At 39.4% G+C, this 23,720-nt stretch overlaps 1 protein-coding gene across 7 annotated transcripts in view; it reads left to right on the top strand.

The window, feature by feature from the left end:
• The window catches only part of sfl (N-deacetylase and N-sulfotransferase sfl), a 57,881-nt gene extending 35,444 nt beyond the window's left edge, over positions 1-22,437 (top strand). For 6 of the 7 annotated variants that reach the window (XM_076210343.1, XM_076210339.1, XM_076210342.1 and 3 more), the window contains exons 10-17: positions 4-132; positions 3,618-3,800; positions 4,884-5,104; positions 5,765-5,891; positions 6,018-6,169; positions 9,912-10,088; positions 11,450-11,570; positions 13,261-22,437. In XM_076210343.1, coding sequence (XP_076066458.1) covers positions 4-132; positions 3,618-3,800; positions 4,884-5,104; positions 5,765-5,891; positions 6,018-6,169; positions 9,912-10,088; positions 11,450-11,570; positions 13,261-13,359 — 1,209 coding nt within the window. In that variant the 3' untranslated portion in view covers positions 13,360-22,437. The remainder of the gene's footprint in view (positions 1-3; positions 133-3,617; positions 3,801-4,883; positions 5,105-5,764; positions 5,892-6,017; positions 6,170-9,911; positions 10,089-11,449; positions 11,571-13,260) is intronic. The other variant, XR_012967678.1, reaches the window with a different exon arrangement.
• Positions 22,438-23,720: the final 1,283 nt, after the last annotated feature.

Raw genomic sequence — 23,720 nt, 5'->3', positions numbered from 1 at the left:
CAGGTGCTTCCTAGGCAGACGTGTGGACTGTACACACATACAGTCTTCATTGACAAGTTCCCAGGAGGCCGGCAAGTTCTTGAGAAGAGTATCCATGGTGGAGAACTATTCCAGACTATTGTGTATAATCCCGTAAGTACACATATACATCTATATATCCTTATACCAAGAACTTCTTTCCTTTTACAAGGTAGGTAGCCAACTCAAAAGTACTCACCCACTCTCACCAATTCCACTCCCATCCATCATCCTTCTTTCACCCTTAGATAGATTGACATGTATACATATCAAAGGACTTTCTCCTCCTTATAAGGGGTGGCCAAAACAAAGCATTAAAACCGATTTGTCACATTTCCCATTTTAGCACCTCATGGATGAAAAATTACCCCCAGATTCCTGACATACTGCTCCCATTATAGACATTACAATGAGACCAACACTTCCACAAGAACCCTACCTCAGAGCATTCACTCTCTCTGTTCCTGACCTTCACACTTGCTCTAGTGTCCTCAGGTTCCCCCTTTCATGTTATTTCCACCGTACATTTCACAGTACCTGTCAGCCCTGTCAAATACCTTCTCCAAGTTCATGAAACCCCATAATACATCCATATAATTTTTTAAAGGCATCATACTTGCGACAAAGGTCAAGGGGATGGCAGTTTAAACCCTGCCAATGGTGAAGTTAAACCAAGGGCATGGTTCATTATATTCCACACTGCAAAGTCCTCTGTAAGGGGGACTGTCCTAGCCTCCTGATAGGGAGGAGTTTGTGACTTTAAACCATATCATCATCATCATCATCATTGTATGAAAATGTAATAGCTGTCACTCCTACTTGTATTTACTTACTTGTTTAATTGTATATTTTTATTCAAGGTTAGCAGATACCTTATTTGTTGGCATATAAGATTTTTTTTTTTTTTTTTTTATATATATAAAATTGCTCTGCATCTGTCACAGTATTGTATTTTATGTACAGATTCATACATTTTCCCTACAAAACAAATTTTAAATATCTTTAGATAAATGTGTGATGATTCCACCCCACACACACACACACATATAATATCCTTGTAAAATAGTGATCTTATGTGAAGGTGTGTCTTTTATGTCGGCAAATACAGTAAACAACTTTTAATTCCTTTGCTATAATGACTTGCTTTTCAGATTTGGTTCTTATTAACACCAATTTTATTTAGTTTAGGAATGGACTTCTTACAAAAGAAGTCAAGGCTTGTCTTATTTAACTCCTTAATAACAATATTGCTCTTAGACTGATGCCTAAGGAAGGGAATTTATTATGAAAGAGGTACAGGTAGTTCTCGATATATGCAACTTCGATATATGCGATTCAAGAATTTGCACCACTTTTCGATATGTGCGGGGATATATTCAAAGATATGCGATTTGACATAAAAAAAATAATAAAAATAGTTGCGCCCGATTATTTTTTTCAAAATACCTATTATATATTTGAAGTTGGTGCGCATAAAGCCGTGTGGTAACACTGGCTGCATCAGCTAGGTAGAGCTGGCATCACTGCGGCGTTATCACAACAACAACACCGGCAGCTGTACAGACGGCATCGTCTTAGGCATCCTTCCTGTTTCATAGGCCAAACCATTGTCTTTCTGCAGGTAATTAAGCTTTTTTGATACACAAATTAATTATTTTTTTCACAAACAAATTAATTTTTGATACTTATTACTGCCCCAATTAATTTCGTCAATTTTCACTCTCTGCAAGAATTATCGTTTATTCTCCGCACTGGATAAACTCTAAGCAGTAAGCCTGCCTGTGTATCTCCAGAGCACATCAACAGTCCGTTTAAGCGTAGCAAGCAGTCTGAAATGTGAATTGTAAACAGACTGATTTTTCAAACAGCTGAAGAAAATACGCTTGGCGAAATAAGTGATGTTTACGGTAGCGTCTTTTCCCGAGGAAGCATTGTTACAAACTTCACATGATGAAGAAGACCCTGATGAGCCTGCACCACTCAGCCCCTAATCCATTGCCTTGTGCTAAAATGTATGTAAACATATATGAGATGCAGTATGTAAGCCCTTTGCCAAAATAAAATATGTAAAAAAAAAATATATAAATAAAAAAAATAAATAAATAAATAAATCAATCCGAGTTGAGAACGTATCCCCCTTTTTCCCATAGGTTCAATAGTTCGATATATGCGAATTCGTTATATGCGGGGGGTCCACGGAACGGAACCCCCGCATATAACGAGAACTACCAAGAAACATTAAAACTACACCCAAAGACCTTTATTACGCACAGATACTCTCTTCTCTTCCTCCACAACCACCAAATACCAGCCTCCGGAAACATATTCATAATCATATCACTCACCGCTCCATTAACACACTGAAAGACAACACACTGCTGCATGCCAGACCCCCTGATATCCACCCTTCTGAATCCTCTCTCCCACGAAAGGACAGAGTCCACTTGGCCAGACTGCGATGCGGTCACCACCCAGCACTTCTAAGCTACCAGAAGAGGCTGGACGACCGTGTTGTGAACAGCTGCCCAGGATGTAACACTTCACCCCATACCATACAACACATAATGGAAGACTGCATTATACACAATCATGCACGCAAACAACACAACATACACTCTATAAAGCATTTGTGGGAAAACCCAGTTTCGGCTGTGGCCTTCCTTGGGGAGACGGGACTGCTCGGACAGACAGTCTAGGGAACGACAACAACAACAACTACCTGTATAGGTTTTTTCTACTCCTGTGCTATGACAACACACCTTCCAGATTTTGTTTTAGCTGACACCAGACAATTTTATTCACCCTTGGGTAGGAACTCTTACTGAAAGGATTAAAGCTGCCTCAATTAACCCCTTCTCAATAAATACACATTTTCAATTTTGTTTGGTTGACATCAAATAGTTTTATTCTGTCAAGTTAGAATTTTATAATGAAGGGTATAGGTCTCTCAGTCAACTCGTCTGCTATTTTGTCATGTTTTCCATATTTCTGCTCTGGCTAATATCAAACAATTTTATTTAGGTTAGTGTAGGACCTCATACTCGAGGGGTTATAGATGTCTCCCTTGATGCCTTTATTATGCTGATGCACTTTCCAGAGTTTTATTCTAGTTGATGGCAAATAATTTTCTTAGATATAGAGCAGGACTTTGTATAGAGAAAGTTAAGGTCTTCTCAATTAATTCCTCATCTGTAATTATACATTTTTCAGATCAAAGTGGTTTAAAACCTCACCTCCTCTTTGTATGGTAAATAATTTTCTTAGATATAGGGCAGTACTTTGTATAGAGAAAGTTAAGGTCATCTTAATTAATTCCCCATCTATAGTGTCTTGCGACACTGCTTCTGACCCAGGGCGGTGGGCAAGGTGCAGGGATGACCCGTCATCCAGGAGGTGCTCAGATGAGAGGGAGGGTGGGAGGGGTGTGGAGTGTATTTAGGGATGAAATGGGTGGGAGTGTTTTTATGCCTTTCCCTTTTTGGCTACCTCCCTTGAAAGGGGGGAAAAAGCCTTGGTATATGTATGTATGTATGTATCTATAGTTATACATTTTTCAGATCAAAGTGGCTTAAAACCTCACCTCCTCTTTGTACCCACAGATTAGCATTTTCATGACACATTTAAGCAATTATGGCAATGATCGCCTTGCCATATATACATTTGAGTCCGTCATCAAATTCCTGAAGTGTTGGACCAACCTCAACCTTATGACAGTTCCTCCTCTGCAACTTGGAGAGAAGTACTTCCATATGTTTCCTGATGAAGAAGAGCCCATATGGGGGGTAAGTAGAAGGATTTGTCTATTGGCTTCTTTAAGGTCCCTCAACCTGTTCTGCCCAACCCTAGCCTCACCCAGACAACAACACAATATCTCTTTCTCACGTGACTTGTGGGTCAATCTGATGGCCATTGCCAGTTACTTGAGGGCTGAATTTCATTCAAGAGACAGGCCCTGAGTATATCCCCCTTTTTGTCATCCTCCTCGTTACCCAGTGAGACCTGAAAGTGGTGATCCTGTGAGACGGGTGTCAAAATTATCATCCTACTACCCATCAATCTTGAAAACCTACAAACACCCTCATCTCCATCTGGAGATGATTCTTCTCCTAACCCTCCCCCCTAACCTCCACCCCCATTGCCTCCTCTACCTTCAGTGCCTTGTTCCTTCCATCTCCTTTCTATTACTTTTTCTCCTCCTCCTCCTCCTCCTCCTCCTCCTCCTCCTCCTCCTCCTCCTCCTCCTCCTCCTCCTCCTCCTCCTCCTCCTCCTCCTCCTCCCTTTCTTCTCCTCCTCCCTTTCTTCTCCTTCTCTTCCTTCTCTCCTGTTTCCCCATCTACCCCTATATAGGGTATTGACTACATAAGTTTTATATGGTGAGTACTTTAAGTACTTTAATGGCACCCTTGTAGACCAGAGTCATGTAGCTTTCTTTATGAGCGAAGACTGGTCACCACTCAGAGGAATACAGATCACTTTCAGCTTTCCTTATCCCTCCTTTCAGTTACCCTCTCTTCTTTACCTCCTCTTTGGCTTGATATTGTCCTCAAAGATAGAAAGGTTGGCTCTCAGCAACAAAATTCAACACTTTTCCTCTCTCATTGTTTTGTTGTTTTTTTTTCACCCTCATTCTTGTTATTTCTGTTTGCTCCTCTTCTTAACGATTCCACCAGTCTTGCTGTTACCTCTTTTCTCCCTCCATATTTTTCTATTTGTTGTTGTATTAGTGAAACTGTAAAAATATGTACTATTTTGATTATTAGATATTTTATGTGGATGTATATATTTCATGTTTCAATTTTTCTTTTTCTGATCTTTTTGCTATTTCCTGCTAATGTTAACATGACATATTTCATGTACCAAATAGAATCCCTGCCTTGATCGCCGCCATCGTGACATTTGGGCCACATCCAAGATGTGTGAGCAGCTTCCAAAGTTCCTTGTGATTGGGCCACAGAAGACGGGAACTACAGCTCTATATACGTTTTTGTCCATGCATCCTGCCATCTCTTCCAATTACCCTTCTCCCGAGACTTTTGAAGAGGTGCAGTTCTTTAATGGGAGAAACTATGCCAAAGGCATTGATTGGTTAGTTTTAAAAGTTTTGAGTATTGCATAAATGAAAAGTGTATCTATGGATCTATATACCAAGGGTTTTTTTCCCCTTTATAAGGGAGGTAGCCAAGCCAGAGGCACGTACCTGCTCTCACCCATTCTACTCCCACCCATTCCACACCCATCCACCACCCTTGCTTCCCCCTCATCTTAGCTCCTTGTGGATGAAGGGTCATCCCTGTTTCCCGTCCATAAGTGTCTAATTGCATGAAAGGAAGTGGGATGGGAAGAGAGTGGGTGCATGCCTCAGCTGGCTAACTCTTGTCTTCTCAAATTTCTGCATGAGGGGATGGAGAGAGGGGGTCACTGTGCAAGTGAAGCAGCCTTGCCATGGGTGTGTTCTGTCTTGCTGCATTGCTTCTGACTGAGGCAATGGGAAGATAAGATGAGAGGGAAAGGAGGTAATGAATGTGAATAGACATGTGTTTTTCACCTGTCTACCTCTCTTGTAAAGGGGAGGAACCCCTTGGTATATGGATAGATATTTGTTTTATTTTACTTTTTTTTCTCCTGTGTGAACAACACTAGTGAATTTTCTCCAAAGTTCCACTTGAGAACCCATCTCTGTTTAGAATATTTTATGTATCATAGTGTTATCAAGAAAATGTAATCTGAATTGCATTAAATTTTCAGGTACATGAAGTTTTTCCCCCTGTCTCAGAACTCCTCCAGTAAGTACTTGTTTGAAAAGAGTGCAACATACTTTGATGGAGAATTGGTTCCTAGGAGAGTGAAAGGACTGCTCCCTTCCTCTAGACTGGTTAGTTGAAGTATTTTGTAAATTGGATAGAAATATCTTTGAAGAAATGTTTGAAATATTTGCAGAACTTTTGTATGGTAATGAATGATTAATCAAATTTATTTTATTATAAAATTTGTTTTGTAGGTGACAATTATCATTCCTCCAAGCAAGCGAGCCTATTCATGGTACCATCATATGAGAGCACACAACGATATCACAGCACTCAACTACTCCTTCAATGATGTCATCACAGCCACTGACAAAGCACCTCGGCCATTGAGGGACCTAAGAAATAAGTAGGATATTTTATTTTTATTTTCCAGCAGTGTTTGCTGGGGATAGGGATAACTCTTCGACCATAAAGTGTTGAGATGGGAGGGACACTGAATGGGTGTAGGGTAGATGTATGCTTTGACATAGCCTACCCTCACTTCAGGGGAAAAGGAGTGTACATACATGTACATTTTTCTATATTATATTATTGCTGGCTGAGTGGGTTAGGACATCGTTACTAGCAGCAAAGGTCGAGGGGATGGCAGTTCGAATCCTGCCACTGGCGAAGTTGAACCAAGGGCATGGTTCATTAAATTCCACGCTACAAAGCCCTCTGTAAGGGGCACAGTCCTAGCCTTCCGATGGGAGGAGTTTGTGACGTTAAACCATATCATCATTAATTTTTATTTATTTATTTAGGAAGAAAGTCAAGCATAGATACACATGGGAGAGGGTGGTGGATGGACTATGTAGTGGTGACCAGGAGTATGGTGGGAAGAGTTAAGGATGTATATAGTGTAAGGGGAGAGAGTGGGGGAATATCAGATCATTTTCTGGTGGAAGATAAATTGAGAGTGGAGAATAGGTGGAGAAAGAGGAAAAGGACAGAAGGTAGGGAGGTACCTAGAGTGAACTGCTTAAATGAGAAAGAAAAGGAGGAGTATAATAAGCTGTGAGAGGAGTGGGAGGGAGTGAAGGATAGAGTAGAACTAGGAGTGGAGGAGGAATGAGGATGGTTCAAGGAGGGAGTCATAAAGTGTGCAAAAATGGTATGTGGAGCAAGGAGGGCAGGAGGAAATAGAAGGAAGGGTAGTGAATGGTGGGATGAGGAAGCAAAGAAGAGTATAGAAGAGAAGCAGGCTTTCATAGATTAGCTACAGATTAGGATGAGGAAATCATATGAGAGGTACAAAGTAAAGGGAAGGGAGGTCAAGCATAAGATAAAGGAGGCAAAGAGGAGAGCAGGTGTGAAATGGGGTAAGAGTATGACAGAAAATTTTGAAAGTAATAAAAAGATGTTTTGGAAAGGAATTAAAAGAGGAAGAGTAGGTGAATCAAGAAGAGAAGAAAAGGTAAAAGGTGCAGATGGAGAGATAATAATGGAAGAGAAGGCAGTGAGAGGAAGGTGGGCAGAATATTTTAGGGAGTTGCTAAATGTGAAGGAGGATAGGGAGGGAAAGGTAGTTACAGTGAGAAGCGCTAAGAAAATGAGAGTGATGAGTAAGGAAAATGGAGGAAAAATAGGGAGAGATGAAGTGAAAGCAGCTGCAAAGATGATGAGAGCAGGTAAGGCACCTGGGTTGGATGGATGCCATGAAGAATGCCTGGAAAAAATGAGATATAGTTATGGTGGACTGGCTGGTGAGGTTATTTAATGTTTGTTTAAGTGAGGGTAGAGTGCCTGTATAGTTCTGCTTTACAAAGGAAAGGGGGACAAGTGTGAGTGTAGTAGTTTCAGAGGGATCAGCTTGTTGAGTGTAGTTGGGAAGGCTTATGGGAGGGTCTTGATTAAGAGGATTAGGAGAGGAACAGAGGTAATTGGTGAGGAACAGTGTGGATTTAGGATGTGTAGGAGTTGTGTAGATCAGATTTTTGTGGTAAGACAGATATGTGAGAAAGCTATAGAAAAAGGTAAGGATGTTTTTTGGGCTTTATGGATTTGGAAAAGGCTTGCAACAGGGGAGACAGGAAGGCACTGTGGGAGGTATTGCAGATATATGGGATAGGAGGAAAGCTGTTAAAGAGCAGTCAAGAGTTTTTACAAGAGCAGTAGAGCTTGTGTTAGGATGAGAAATGGAGAGAGTGAATGGTTTGAGGTAAAGGTGGGACTTCGTCAGGGATCTGTTATGTCGCCCTGGCTGTTCAATCTATACATGGATGGGGTGGTATGAGAGGTGAATAAGGTGGGACTTTGTCAGGGATCTGTTATGTCGCCCTGGCTGTTCAATCTATACATGGATGGGGTGGTGCGAGAGGTGAATGCAAGGGTGGTGGGTCAGGGGTTGGAGATGGTGAAAGAAAATGGAGAAAAGTGGGAAATAAGCCAGTTGTTGTTTGCTGACGACACTGCGCTTGTAGCAGGATCAGATGAGGGATTGAGGAAGTTAGTGACAGAGTTTGAGAAGATGTGTGAAAGAAGGAAGCTGAAGATAAATGTGGGCAAAAGTAAGGTGAAGATAAATGTGGGCAAAAGTAAGGTGATGAGATGTACAAGGGGAGAGAGTGGCAGCAGGCTGGAAATGAGTATTAAGGGAGAGAGACCAGAGGAAGTGGATAGTTTTAGATACTTGGGTGCGAATGTGGCAGGAAAGGGAGGAGTGGGGGTGGAGGTAGAATGTAGATTGAGAGAAGTGAGTAAATATCTTGGTGGATTAAAAAGTATAATGAGAAATAGATATTTGGGAATGGATGCTAAGAGGAGACTGTATGAAGGAGTGATTGTGCCAACAGCACTGTGAGGGGCAGAAACATGGAACATAAGAGAGGAAGAGATAAGGAGTTTGAATGTGTTTGAGATGAAATGTCTGAGAAATATGATGATAGGGGTTACTAGGCTAGAGTGAGAAATGAGGAGGTGAGGAGGAGAACAGGGGTGGAAAGGGAATTGGGAGATAGGGTTGATGAAAGAGTATTAGGATGGTTTGGACACATGGAAAGAATGAGTGAAGAAGATTGGTAAAAGAGGTGTGGAAGGAGTGAATATGAGGGGGCGTCCTAGGATGAGATGGATGGATGGGGTAAAAGGGGCATTATGAAAGAGAGGAATGTCTGTTGAGGAAGGACAGGAGAGGACAAAAGATAGGGGTGAATGGAGAAGGGTTGTGTATGGATGATGCTGTGATGCATGAGGGGGTGGGGGATGTGGGGTTGAGGAAGTATGTATGAGAAATAAATTGATGCAGCCCTAAAGGATTTCTCCCCATCTTCTCCTTTTCTGCATGGGGGGTTGCCAAATTAATGAAGCGGCCTTTCTGTGGATGTGCTATGTCTTGCGAAACTGCTTCTGACCCAGGGCAGTGGACGGGATGCAGGGATGACCTGTCATCCAAGAGGTGCCAAGATGTGAGGGAGGGGAGTGGAGTATGTAGGGGATGGAATGGGTGGGAGTGGTTTCTATGCCTTTTTCTTTTTGGCTACCTCCTGTGTAAGGGGAAAAAAAGCCTTTGGTATATGTATGTATTTCATGTTTTTTTTTTTTTTTTTCTCTCTCAGCCCAAAGGGATTTCTCCCCATTTTCTATATTTTCCATGTGAGGGGACAGCAGGAGGGTTTGCCGATTAATAGAAACAACTTTGCTGTTGATGTACTGTGTCTTGCTGCATTGCTTCTGAACCAGGCAGTGGGCAGGAGACAGGGATGACCTTTCATACACGAGGAGTTAAGATGAGAGGGAAAGAAGTCTGGTGGATGGGAGTGGGTGTGTGCTTTTGACTGAGCTATTTCCCATACAAAGGGGAAGAAGTCCTTGGTACAGTACTACCTCTCATTAACGGACGTTAATTAGCTGTGTTTGCGGTGTTTTCGCTGTGTTTTTGGTGCTGTTGTTTAGTGCTGTGCAATCACTATGCCACCCAAAAACCACTCCAAATCAACGGATTATTCACATCAACGGACACCGTTACCCCCCTTTTAGTCCGTTAATGAGAGGTAGTACTGTATATAGATATTGGTGTAGTGTGGTTGTATGCATCGATTTGATGACCCTCGCCCATATAAGGGGAAAAGGGACTTTTGATTTATGTTGGTATACTATGACTTTTTCAGATGCCTCAATCCAGGTATGTATGCAAAGCATATTGAACGGTGGTTGGACTACTTTCCTTCAACCCAGCTGTCAATAATAGATGGAGAGTCATTGCGTAACAACCCAGTGGATGTTATGAATCGTCTGCAGAGATTTCTTAAGATTCGACCCTTTTTCAATTACACTGAGCATCTAAGGTAAAAAATTTATAAGAAAATGTGTCATATATTTTGTGCAATAGTTATCCATATTGAAATAATTATGCTACAAAAGGAATTTCTGTTCGAATTTTTTTGCATTGTTCCTATTAGATTTTTTTTCTTCTTTTTTTCTTTCTTGTCTTTCTTTTTTTTATTCATAGCATCTTGTGTGTGCAGAAGCTGTCTTTACTTGGGAAAGAATATGGTGGGAAAGGGAGGAATGTAGGGGGGGGTAGAATATATATTGGGGGAAGCAAGTAATGCCTTGGTGGATTAAAAAGTGTAATGAGAAATGGATATTTGGGAATGGATGCTAAGAGGACATTTTATGAAGGGTGATTGTGCCGACAACACTGTATGGGGTAGAAAATGGAATGTAAGAGAAGAAGAACTTGAATGTGTTTGAGATGAAATGCCTAAGAAGTATGGTAGGGGTTACTAGGCCGGATAGAGTGAGGAATAAGGAGGTGAGGAGGAAAGCAGGAGTGGAAAGGGAGCTGGGAGATACGGTTGCTGAACGAGTATTGGGATGGTTTGGACACATGGAAAGAATGAGTGAAGAAAGATTAGTAAAAGAAGTGTGGAAGGCAGAGGGGGATGGAGTGAACATGAGAGGGTGACCTAGGAAGAGATGGATGGATGGGGTAAAAGAGGCATTGGGAAAGAGGGGGATGTTTGTTGAGGAAGGAAGGGAGAAGACAGAAAATAGGGGTGAGTGGGGAATGGTTTTATATGGATGATGCTGTGAGGCATGGAAGGGAGTGGGGGAGGATGGGGGTGGGGGGGTGTTAGGGAGTATGTGTGAGTGATATTCTGATGCAGTCTGAAGGGATTTCTCCCAGCCTTCACTTTTTATGCACAAGGGGGACGAAGAGGGGAGGGGTCACTGATTAAATGAAGCAGCCTTGCTGTGGGTGTGCTGTGTCTTGCTGCATTGCTTCTGACCAAGGGCAGTGGGTGAGATGCAGGAGTGACCCTTCATCTAAGAGGAGCCAAGAAAAAGAGGGAGGGAAGGGTGGCGAATGGGACTAGAGTATATGTGGATGAAATGGGTGCGAGTGGATTTTTGCCTTTGACTTTGACTATATATGTATGGGGGGGAGGTATGGTGAATGGGTGTGGAGTGGGTGGGGATGAAATGGGTGGGGGTAGATTTATGCCTTTATTATGCCTTTTGTCTTTGGCTACCTTCCATGTGAGGGGGAAAAAAGCCCTTGATATATGTGTGTATTTTTTTTATTTATTTGAATTTTTTCTTTATATTTTTCTTTAATAAAATATCTCATAGGAATTATGTAAAATTCTCACACAAATTCCTTTATATGCTTACCATATTATATTCCTGGCTTAATTTTCAGGTTTGACAAAAAGAAAGGCTTCTTCTGTCAGGTGACTGAAGAAGACAAAACCAAATGTTTGGGTAGAGGTAAAGGACGGCAATATCCACCAATGACAGAAGTAGAAGAGAAATTATTAAGGGTGAGTGTGGAGCTTTTGTTGCCATTTGAACTTTAAAGTTAGGTAAAGCTAGATGGATAGGATGTACTTGATGGAATGGCCAAAGTTGAGGTGGATGGATTGGGTGAAAGGGGTCTTGAGGAAGAGGGAATTTCTTTTGAGCAAGGAAGGGAGAAGACAGTGGATAGATGTGAGTGAAGAATTGTTGTGTATGGATGATATTTTAACACAGCCTGAAGGGATTTTTACCCATCTGCTTGATTTTCCATACAAGGGAACTAGGAGGGAGGGTTGTTGTGTTAAATGAAGTGCCCCTACTGTAGATGTATTGTTTCTTGCTGCATTGCTTCTGACCTGAGCAGTAGGCAGGACACAGGGATGATCCTTCATCCACAAGGAGCTAAGATGAGAAGAAAACAGTGGGTGGTGGATGGGAATGGGTGGAAGTGGGTGCACGTTTTGGTTGTTTACGTTCCTCATGAGAGGAAAGAGGCCCTTGGTATATACATATGTACATATACCAAAGGCTTTTTCCCCCTTACACGGGGGGTAGCCAAAAAAGAAAAAGGCATAGAAAACACTCCCACCCATTCCATTTTCTATATATTCCACTCTCCTCCACCCTCTTATCTTGGCACCTCCTGGATGACGGGTCATCCCTGCATCCTGTCCACTGCCCTGAGTCAGAAGCAGTGTTGCAAGACACAGCACATCCACAGAAAGACCGCTTCATAAATTCGGCACCCCCCCCCCCCTCTCTCTCCATCCCCCCTTGGTATGTAGATGTAAAAAGAGACTAAGTGAGATGGAATGAATAGACTAGGGGTCCTCAATGTTGTACCATGTTGAGGCATAAGAGGATTGGATTATTGTTAGATCAGTTTCTTCAACTTTCCCAACCTCTGCATCCGATGTGTGTTATACAAGCACCCTTTGATTATAATGATAATAAGAATGATTGCTTCAGGTTTCACAGAGTAGAAAATCTGCAACCCCACAGTGGCTGACAACAGTCTTGGACCCTGTCTCAAATCTCTCTGGGATAAAACCACAGACTGTTGTCTGTGTTGTATTAGCTGAAAATGGTAGGAGGGGAAGAATCACTGGCCTTTATCTTTTGTGCAAATAGGTATAAGAAACACAACTGAGGTTGGTAAAGATCTTAGGCCTAGTTTGAAGAAGATAGTGTCATTCTCTCAAGGCTTCACATCCTGATAGAAAAGAGGGAATTGGTTTGAAAATGCATCGCTTTATTGTCCATCTTGTAGCACCACCACAAGCAGATACCTGTCATAAGTCCCACACCCTGTAGTCAGTGCTAACACTTTAGGTTCTTTAAGAAACACTTTTAGATGATCTCATTCAGTATGTTTCCATGGTTAACAAGAGTTTATTATATTTTATTTATTTATTTATTATTATTATTTTTTTTTAATTGGAAGCTCACTGGCTGAGCAGGTTAGGGTGTCGTTACTTGCGGCAAAGGTCGAGGTGAGGGCGGTTTGAATCCTACCACCAGCAAAATTGAACCAAGGGCATGGTTCATTAAATTCCATGCTACAAAGCCCTCTATGAGGGGGCACCGTCCTACCCTCCCAATAGGGGGAGTGTGTGATGTTAAACCATATCAATCAATCAATTATTATTATTATTATTTTTTTTTTTTTTATATATATATATATATATATATATATATTTTTTTTTCTTACAGGATTACTATCAACCCCACAATGTAGTATTAGAAAAACTACTGACCAGGCTGAACTACCCTGTCCCAGTGTGGCTTCTGGAGGACTTGGCATCAAGTTAAAGAACAGAAGAGAATATGAACAAGGAAAATCAATCAATCCTCAGTAGCATTCAGCATCTCAATAGGCAAAACAGTGATCCAGATTTGGTTTCATGTCTGACTTACATTGACCATAGCCATGACAAATTAATTAGTCTACTTGACCCATAGTTCCTTATTGGAGTTGCTTTTCATATGCTGAGGTTTTGTTATTGAAATAGTCTTGCATCAATATTTTATATCTTGGAAATATTTTTAGATGACAAAAGAAGCCTTGAAGTTTTGAAATTTGATTGTTGTAGGTGGGGCTCAGAGGACTAGTTGGCTGGCAGTGACTAGTTTTCATCTAGGCACTGATTTAAGTAATTACTTAGGTCAGTCTTTGTCAGGTAGACAACAGTATTGTCACGGTAATGGGCAATGGCTTTTCTGACTGACACTATCCCATTGTCAACTTTGTGGTTTAGTGGAGGCATAAAGGGTAGATTATCCATCGTCTTTGATGTGTATCTCCCTGGGTCTGAGGTTGAACTAAATTCATAGCTTATGTTCTATTCAGCCATAATCATAGTCTAAACTAGTCTACTAATGGTCATATAATGAGTGTTAGTTACTCATGCTATTGAAAACACAAGGTGGTTATAGTCTTTCATAGTCTATATATTTCTCCTGTACTGTCAACAAATGAAGGCATGTTATCTTGCCTCACAGGTAATTACATTATTTTCTGACAAATGTCACTTGTTTAAAATTTCTTGGTCACAATTCTACTTGTGTTAACTATATATTTACTCGGCAAAGCTTTCTATTCCTCGTTGTGTCACATATATTCACAAAGCGTATAATGAAAAATTTAATAAAAAATAATAAAAAAAAAGGTTAACAAATATACACATGCACACACACATGGTTTGCAGGTGCAGTGGTTTGCACTTTGGGCTCCCACACTCATGGTTCTATGTTCATTGCCACACACTTAGCATGAAAAATGCTTTTGCTGATACTACAAGCTGTAACTGCCCCCCTTGAGCAAGAGATTTGTGTGTGTCTGTGTCTGAGGTCAACATTACCCATAGCTTGGACAACATAGTCACTAAGCTCTCATCTGGGATGGCAATGGTTGTCAATCATGAGTCAAGCATGTAATCCTATCACATGTATGTGTGCACACATACATGCACACACACACACACACACACACACACACACACACACATTGTATAATGATAATGATTATATTTATTTCATAGTGCTCATTTTGTAGCAGTTATTAAGAATAATTTTTTACTCCTTGAAGGAATTTTCGAGATGCACAAAGGAGCCTATAGAATATCTCCTTGATTAGAGCTGACTGTCTTTATTATTATGTTAGTGTAAATATTACTAACACATTTACAATAAGCTATTTTTGCTCTGATATATTAATGATGAAAAGAAATTAGTATTAGATATATATGAATAATATTTGTTATGAGTGCAGTGATGAAAGTTTAATCTCTTGAAGACCATGTACTAGATTCCTAACATACAAGTCACAAAGACTTTCCCCTTTCTTCTTCTTCTCCTTCTTCATCTTCTTATATTTCTTCTTCTTCTTCTTTTAGTGTACACTAGGCAGCCAGTTTTACAAAATCATATGGACTTTTTGCACCATTGGGAAGTACGTTTTATAACTATTTTTTTGGCAGAGAATGAACAGAGTTCAAGGAATATCAAATAATGTGCATAGTATGACAGCAATTTTTTTGTCTTTTATTTAAGGATGATAGCATTACATAGCTTACTTCTTGATTACGGGTTGAATTGTAAATGTTTCACTCAGTTCTTTTATTTATTTGTAAACTCAGTTGGGAAGCATTTTGGAGGTTTGGGTACAAGGCCCTATCCTACCTCACCCCAGAGTAACCAAGTTTCGCAAGTAATAGTGCATTAATGGTAATAAAATATTTAAGCATAGGATTAGGATGGGGTGCAGGTAATCTATTAAAGGATCTGATGTAGTTTACAACTTGGGAAGCATGTTGAAGAATCACAAGTTCACAAGGTTGGAAACTACGCATAGCATGTTGCATGAAGTCTGTAACCCTTAAATAGGAGGGATTTTCCCCAGCTGATTGAAATTGCTTGACAGCAGCCAGAAAGAAAGTTACACTGTGCATTAAGAGATTACTGCCATGTATTTTACTCCTTTCATCACTGACATATTGTGTAGATTTTTGGTCAAAGTATTATTCAGAAATACTATTCAATGGAAAATGGAGAAGACTAGTCCAAATGGAATCGTAATCAATTGAAATACGAGTACTATTCAGATCTGAACCTCTCAACCCCTCCCTTGCCAAAAACTAATGGAAATTACCCAAAGTCATAATGTATGAAGGTTTCTGATGTCGAAAGATTTAATTTCAAATTGTTTCTACAATCTTAAGTAGTTCATTACATAGTGGATGGTTGATAATTAGTGAAACCTTGTTGGCTCAGACATATACCTGCATTTGCTTTGAGCAATATTTTTAGTTCATGTCGTTAAAGGAAATAACTTTAAAGGAGAAGAGAAGCATGTAATGTGTAGCCCAATATCATTCTTGAAAGCCAAACCCTAGTGCTTAATCTCTAGAAAGTTGATGTTCTTTATATATTTTTTTCTGGCAATGTTAGTATTTTTTGTTTGGGAGTTCTAAGGTAAATGAGGTAATTTAGTATTTACTAAAAGAAAACAAAATAAATGTATATTGAACCAGTTGATGCCTCAGGTTTCACTGACAGGAAATCTGCACCACATCTGCTGGCAGTGGTCCATGGGCCCTTCCATAGATTTCCAGGAAAAAATCCTTGACTGATATCAGGATTATAACAGGGTGGAACTCTCCCTATGTCACTGGTTAAAAAGTAGTAGGAGGGAAGGAATCCTGGTTGTAAGGTTTCCTCAGTTTAAAGGTGAAGTGTAGACAAAGTTGATAAAGTGAGATCTTGGGCTCAGTCAGTAAACCATGTCAGCCCTTCAGGGGTACACCAAATGGAAATGAGGAAGTTCATGGTTTGAAGATAAGGTGCAGGGTGATGACTCTGTGACATCTTGCAGGTTCATCTCATACAGGCTATCAGTCCTTCATGTCTCGAAGGGATGAAAATAATTGTTGTTTTACATACATCATATACATACATATACCAAGGCTTTTTCCCCCTTACAAGGGAGGTAGCCAAAAAGGAAAAGGCATAAAATCATTCCCACCCATTCCATCCCTGAATACACTCCACACCCCTCCACCCTCCCTCTCATCTTAGTACCTCCTGGATGACGGGTCATCCCTGCACCTTGTCCACTGCCCTGGGTCAGAAGCAGTGTCGCAAGACACAGCACATCCACAGCAAGGCCTTTTACAGGCTGAAAACCCACAGCTCCACAGTGGCTGGCAACAACCCTTAGGCTCTCCCATAGATCTCTCTAGGAAGAAATGTAGGGTCTTTGTTTTTGTTTTATTAGAGTGGGAATTTTCTGTGTCATGAGTTTGTAGTAGTAGTTGTTAGCTCTCCAAAATAGGCCTACAACTGAAGTTCATAGAAAGATATCCTAGGCCCAGGATAGCACCTCCCTCTCAGGGATGCACCTTCTCTTGGAGGTGAGGGTGTTGATGGGTGGGAGGAAGAGGAGTCTCTGACATCTGTCTTGCAGAACCATCACTGGCAGGTACTCATTGGTCCATTGAATCCGTTGAACAATAGCTACTGTAAGTTATCTCAGTTTCTCATGTATGCCATGTTTGGTTGTTTCTTAAATGCTTCTGTTTCAATATAATGGATATTTGTTTAACTGGAGAGCATTGTAGATGCTTTCTTGAAAGAAAATAATTGAGAAATGTTTTGTTAATGGCCAGTTACTGCAATAATTTTTTTTTTTTTTTTTCTTCTTTTTCTTTACTTTTGTGACTGGGTAGAAATAAGGAATTGAAGAAAAAATTGTAGATAATTATATGAAGCTTCACTGTTGTGAAAAGGCAGGAATTGATGTGGAGTAGTTTATTTAATGATATTGGTCCATATAAGCTCAGTTTTGGTTGTTTATTGTAATTGATAGCCTTACATGATGGTCTTATCTATATTAGTGTAATTAGGAAGGAAGGGAATGATAAAATGGTTGAATGGAAAAGAATAAGAGTGAAATTGTATATATATCACAAAGTTTGCATAATTATTGCATATAAAATGTATAACAAGCTCCATAAGTAAACCAGTGAGTGCATTGCCGCAACCTACTTAATGAAATTGTCATAGAATCGCAATTTTTTGTGGAGTTTGTACTCGTGCATAACTGCCTAGCACAGAACTCTGGTTTGTTGCAACCAAATATTTATATACAAATTGGCATGCCTCAGTATAGTCTTTCTTCACACTAATTCATCTCCAAAGATGGAAGTGCAAAACTACTTTCTTCTATAAATTAGCAAAATTTTGATACACAAACTTGTCTATGACAGTTATATAAGAATAATTGTATGACATCCTGGTCTTGCCATGCACCAAAAATTTTTTTTGTGTCATAGCCATATCCAGGACAAGATATAGAATTTTTTTTGTGTGTGTATGGAGAGATTGGGTTTGCTTACAATAACTCATACTCATCCTGCCTCTTCACTGGTTCCAGTGTCAGTATGGGAACAGTTAAACATAAATTTCCACAAAGCTTGGTAGAAATATAGTAAAGTCGACATGAATATAATTTCCTGTTGCCAGTCTGAAACACAGAAAGCAGTAGCAAGTAAGAGAACTACGCCCTTCTCCAGTGACCTGTCACATATACAAAATCTTTGTGACAAAGTGGGTTGGTGTAAGCATGTTTTGCCAAGTCTAAAAAAAAAAAGGTATTTTTTTCATTGCCAATTATTTTCAAAGTCAACTTTTTGCTTGTAGTTTGTAGCACACTAGTATAACAAGTCTGACTGTAATATTGCTAGTAGAAATTCTGTTTATTTGGTTTATATATAAAGTAATATTTATTTTTTTATTATTAATATTATTAGTATTTTTTTTTCCAATTTTTTTCTTTTTCAGTTTTGTATTTTGTTTACTTGAAACCACCTTTTTCAACTTTATCCTTTTCTGAAGTACAAGATTTCCTGCCCTTAAAAAAATATATAACAAATATTAGAGGAAACCTAAGCTATCACCCACTTGGACGTACATACCTCACTTCATGCTCCAAAGTCATTTGTTTACTTCCGTATTCCCAGCTCAAGTAATTATGGATTATAAAGTAGTTTATATTTAATGTAGTGGATAGAGCTTGACTTTCATCCATCCTAGCAAGACAGGGTGGTAAAGCACATGTGCAAATTAACTTTGATATCTGTCAAATTTAGTCACTCTTAAACAGTGATTTTTCTGTTGCATATACTTAAACATTTGTCATGCAGGTGTGGTAGGTTATTTTGTTCTAGAATCAAGTTATATCTTTCCTTTTTGGCATATTTGTCAAACAGTTACTTCATGTAGAAGAGGATGAATGACATCAAAAGGGTACTGAAATTATTGGTTTTGTGGGAACCATTTTATTTTATGCCATATTTGTCCTGCTTTTTCCAGTGGCAAGAGAAATTCATCATTTTATTGCAGAACATGTGAAACAAAGGACAAAGCACATCAGTAAAGTAGCAATAGTATTTGGTATCATACAAAACCTGCCCAGTAGGCCGTGCTGACATTATGTTTCATCGTCTTTATGTTATATAACATATTTAGAGATTGTTAGCCGATTTATTTTTCTGACTTTTTAGTTCAGGAAAGTAGAAATGTGGGGTTGTCAGTTGTGGCACACTTTCAGAACTTGGTATCCAAGTTTTCTTGCCTCAGCTGGTGCTCCTCCCTTGTGCAGTCAGGTCTAGGTTATTAACACTCTTTATGTTGTACACAAACATGGAATCTATTTTATGTAGTGATTGATTAGCAAACAAAAATTGATTGTCGATTATTGGTGATGAAAGTTGTGAATGATGAGTAAATCTTGTGGGAGTTGATGAATGTGTATATTGAGTGATACAATACAGTAGTGTAGGAATAAGGGTGCATAGAGATCCAGTTGAATATTTATAGGTTCTTTGTGCCATAAGCAAATAGGTACTTGAGTGGTCATGGGGAAGAGAAAGGTAATGTTTTTAGATCGGTAATGAATGTTTGAAGGAAAGAATGCATGAGAAATAATAGAATGTTTAGCAAGTGTGTGTGTAGTACATCAGTAAAGTGCATGAGAGTTAAGGCTAAGGGTAAGTTGTTACAGCACTATATTGCAGGTATGGGGAACAAAATTAAACAAACAAAAAGTGTGCATAAGTTATATTAACATAGAAAGGAAATAAAGGTTATGATTAACATAGTGGTAAACATCAAGCTTGGAAACTACTGCTGCTGTACTGTCAATTTAAGGTTAATTTGTAAGGGATGCATGTTAGAGAAGGAATTGCTATGGTCACTGGTAGAAAATTGTGTTATTGATTAGCCATGTGTGTGTTCATTAGATAGTTACATACTCACATTGGATGGTTTGATGGTTAAAGAAATAAACATTGGTTAAGTTTTTCAAATGGTGATATTTTGGCAGAGTTGCATGTATAACTTGGGACAGAGGAAAGGTGTTGATTTAAATTGCTAAATGTTCAAACTAGTTCCAACATAGTAGTATAGATGTGGCATGTAAATTGGGGATGCTTGATAGCCAAGCAGTTGGTGATGCTACTTGGATTCAAGGTCAGAGTGGAGGTAATTTGAGGCTATTTGACTAAGCAAGTTAATAATAAGGGCATATTTCATTAAACTCCCTGCTTCAAAAAAGTCCTGCAAAGTGGCACTGTTCTAACCTGCTCTGAGAGGGGGAGCTTCTGATATTAGATTTAATAATTTATATTGAAAGCCCTTTCCCTGTTGAGATTAGTAAACACAGCCCATCCAGCCATTCCTCCTATCCCACCACAATAAAGTGTCAACCTGCCTCACAACACTGCTTTGGTCAAAAACAATGCAGTTATGCTCAGGTTAGCTGGGAACAGTGCGTCTCCTGCAAGAGACTTGAGAGAAGGGACTGACTTACTAACAGGAACTTTCATTCCCATAATGATGAAACAGGAGGGATTGTTGAGTGGATTTTGTTTGTAAATACATTGTAATTCTCTCTAACACCACAAATCCCTTTTTCAAAAAGGTCTAGGACAAAGCCACCTAATTGAAGGCTATTTGAAGTGAGGAATTTAATGTATGCCTTTACCATGAATTTGCTTTCTATGGGAAGATTCAATTTGCTTCCAATTTAACTTATCACCCAAGTAGTGACAAGAAATTCTTAGCTTGAGAGTATCCTCGCCAAGAGACCCCTTACCTAAAGGTATTCTTAGTGACAGAAGAAAAATTGCTGCTAGGTTGTTGGTGAAAGGGAATCTGGTTCTTATCCTATCTCTCTCTATACATATATACACACATATATATATATATATATATACACATATACATATTATATATATACACATATATATATGTATATATATATATATATATATATATATATATATATATATATATATATATATATATATATATATATATATATATATATATATATATATGATATCAATCAAATAATTTCAACAGTCGTCCCTAGACTCAAACTGAGGGCTTGTGAGAAGCAAATCTGATGCTCTACCAACTGAGCAAACCCTTGGTTCAAGTCCAGGGACAACTGTCAGAATAATTTGATTGACATTGCCATCACTGGTGATTCTATTCAGATATATATATGAAGTGCATAAGACAGAAAGAGTGGAAGGGTGATAAAGTAAATGCCAAAAGCCGTTGGAGTTTTATTACTAACATTTCATCCTAAAAGGACTTCTTGAGTGTACACAAACAATTAAACTGTCAGTTTATATACTCCCAGCTTATACTGTTCCTCCCCGACAATGATCAGAGAGGAACAGGGTAAGCTGGGAGTATATAAGCTGACAGTTTAATTGTTTGTGTACACTCTAAAGAAGTCCTTTTATGATGAAATGTTAGTAATAAAACTCCAATGGTTTTAAGCATTTACCTCACCACCCTTCCACTCATATGTGTGTGTGCGTATATATATATATATATATATATATATATATATATATATATATATATATATATATATATATATATATATATACACACACACACACACACACACACACACACACACACACACACATGCACAAAGATATATCAATGGCTTTTTCCTCCTTGCAAGGGAGGTAGCCAAAATCAAAGGCATAAATCCACTCCCACCCATTTCATCCCTACATACTCCAGTCCCATTCACCACCCGTCCCTCCCTCCATTTCTTGGCTCCTCCTTGATGATGGGTCATCCCTGCATCTTGCCCACTGCCCTGGATCAGAAGCAATGCAGCAAGACACAGCTCATCCACAGCAAGGCCACTTCATTTAATTGGTGACCCCTCTCCCCACATGCAGAAAAAGAAGACTGGGAGAAATCCCTTTGGGCAGTGTCAGAATATCATTTACACACACTTCCTACCCCACCCCCACCCAGTCCTATGCATCACAGCTTCATCCATACACAACTATTCGCCATTAACCCCTATCTTCTATCTTTACCTCAACAGACCCCTCTTTCCCAACGCCTCTTTTACATATATATACTCGTGTATATATATGTGCGTGTGTGTGTGTGTGCCATCTAGAATAATTTTTACAAGTCATATCACCATTATTAACATGGAGCTAATTTTGAGCATGTGAAAAGCAGAAGAAATTTATATATATACATATATATATTCTTTTTAGGCATGTTATGTACATAACGTTATTTAAACCATAGGATGAAAGGAAATTTATAACGTGCTACCAGACTTTTTTAATTTCACTTTATTTTATCTTTATTTTTATTGTATTCCAAATATATCTGAAAATGTTGAATGTAGATGAAAGTGTGAAGTGTTATTTAATGCAATAGATAGTTGAACGCATTAATGCTCTGATATGAAACACTGAATAAATAAAAGAAATGTTAGTAAAGTAGATGTTGCAAAAGAACATATCTATGATGTTTTACAATAAAAGTGTGATTAGGTTTGGAATTTCATTTCCTCAAATCAAATGTGTAAGCACCATCATGTTCTGTCAAGAGGAGTGGCCAACCAAGGCATGCACCCACCCTTCACCTATTCCACACCTATATATCACCTATTTGTTGTACCTTTTATCTTGGCTCCTTGTGAATGGTCATCCCTGATCCCTATCCACTGCCCACTGCTTGGATCATAAGCAGTACAGCAAGGCACAGCACCTCCACAGCAGGGTCTGACAGAGATAGTTTTCTCCCACAATGTCATTACATGGCAACCCTCACTACAGTACTTGTCCATTCAAGAATAAATAGCAGACAAGAAGAAATCCTTTTGGGCTGTGTCAATTTATCATCCTTTCACAACTTTTCTCAAATCTGTCTGACACACGCTCTTCTCTGCTCTACAGACATTCCCCTTGTACCCAAAGTCCCCCTTCACCCCATCCAACCATCCAACCCATTTTTAGTCTTCCCTGAAGTTCACTCCGTCCACCTTTACCTTCCACATTTTTGCTAATCTTCACTTGTTCTTTACATATGCCCAAATCATCCCACTATTCGTTGGTCAACCATACCTGCCAGTTTGCCAATCCACCCATGTTGCATCTCAAAATGATTTACAGAGTGGATAAGAACATCTATTTTGGGTGATGTCATTCCATCATCTATTCACTCCTGCCCTTTGTACTATATATTCCGTGTTCAATATGCATCCCTTCACACCAATCTTGATTTAGCTCTGTCATGAAATGCAAGGGTAGTGGGTCAGGGGTTGGAGATAAAGAAAATGGAGAAAAGTGGGAGGTGAGCCAGTTGTTGTTTGCTGACGACACTGCGCCTGTAGCAGGATCAGGGGAGGGATTGAGGAAGTTAGTGACAGAGTTTGAGAAGGTGTGTGAAAGAAGGAAGCTGAAGATAAATGTGGGTAAAAGTAAGGTGATGAGATGTACAAGGGGAGAGAGTGACAGCAGGCTGGAGGTGAGCATTAAGGGTGAAAGACTGGAGGAAGTGGGTAATTTTAGATACAGTATTTGGGTGCGAATGTGGCAGGAAAGGGAGGAGTGGGGGTGGAGGTAGAATGTAGATTGAGAGAAGCGAGTAAATGCCTTGGTGGATTGAAAAGTGTAATAAAAAATAGACATCTGGGAATGGATGCTAAGAGGAGGTTATATGAAGGAGGGATTGTACCAACAGCATTGTACAGGGCAGAAACATGGAACATGAGAGAGGAAGAGAGAAGGAGTTTGAATGTATTTGAGATGAAATGTCTGAGAAGTATGATAGGG

The sequence above is a fragment of the Oratosquilla oratoria genome, chromosome 27, assembly GCF_046742065.1.
Source record: "Oratosquilla oratoria isolate Oo_2021 chromosome 27, ASM4674206v1, whole genome shotgun sequence".
Lineage (NCBI taxonomy): Eukaryota > Metazoa > Arthropoda > Malacostraca > Stomatopoda > Squillidae > Oratosquilla > Oratosquilla oratoria.
The sequence above is the reverse complement of the archived record's forward strand: the minus strand, read 5'-3'. Positions and strand labels throughout refer to the sequence as shown.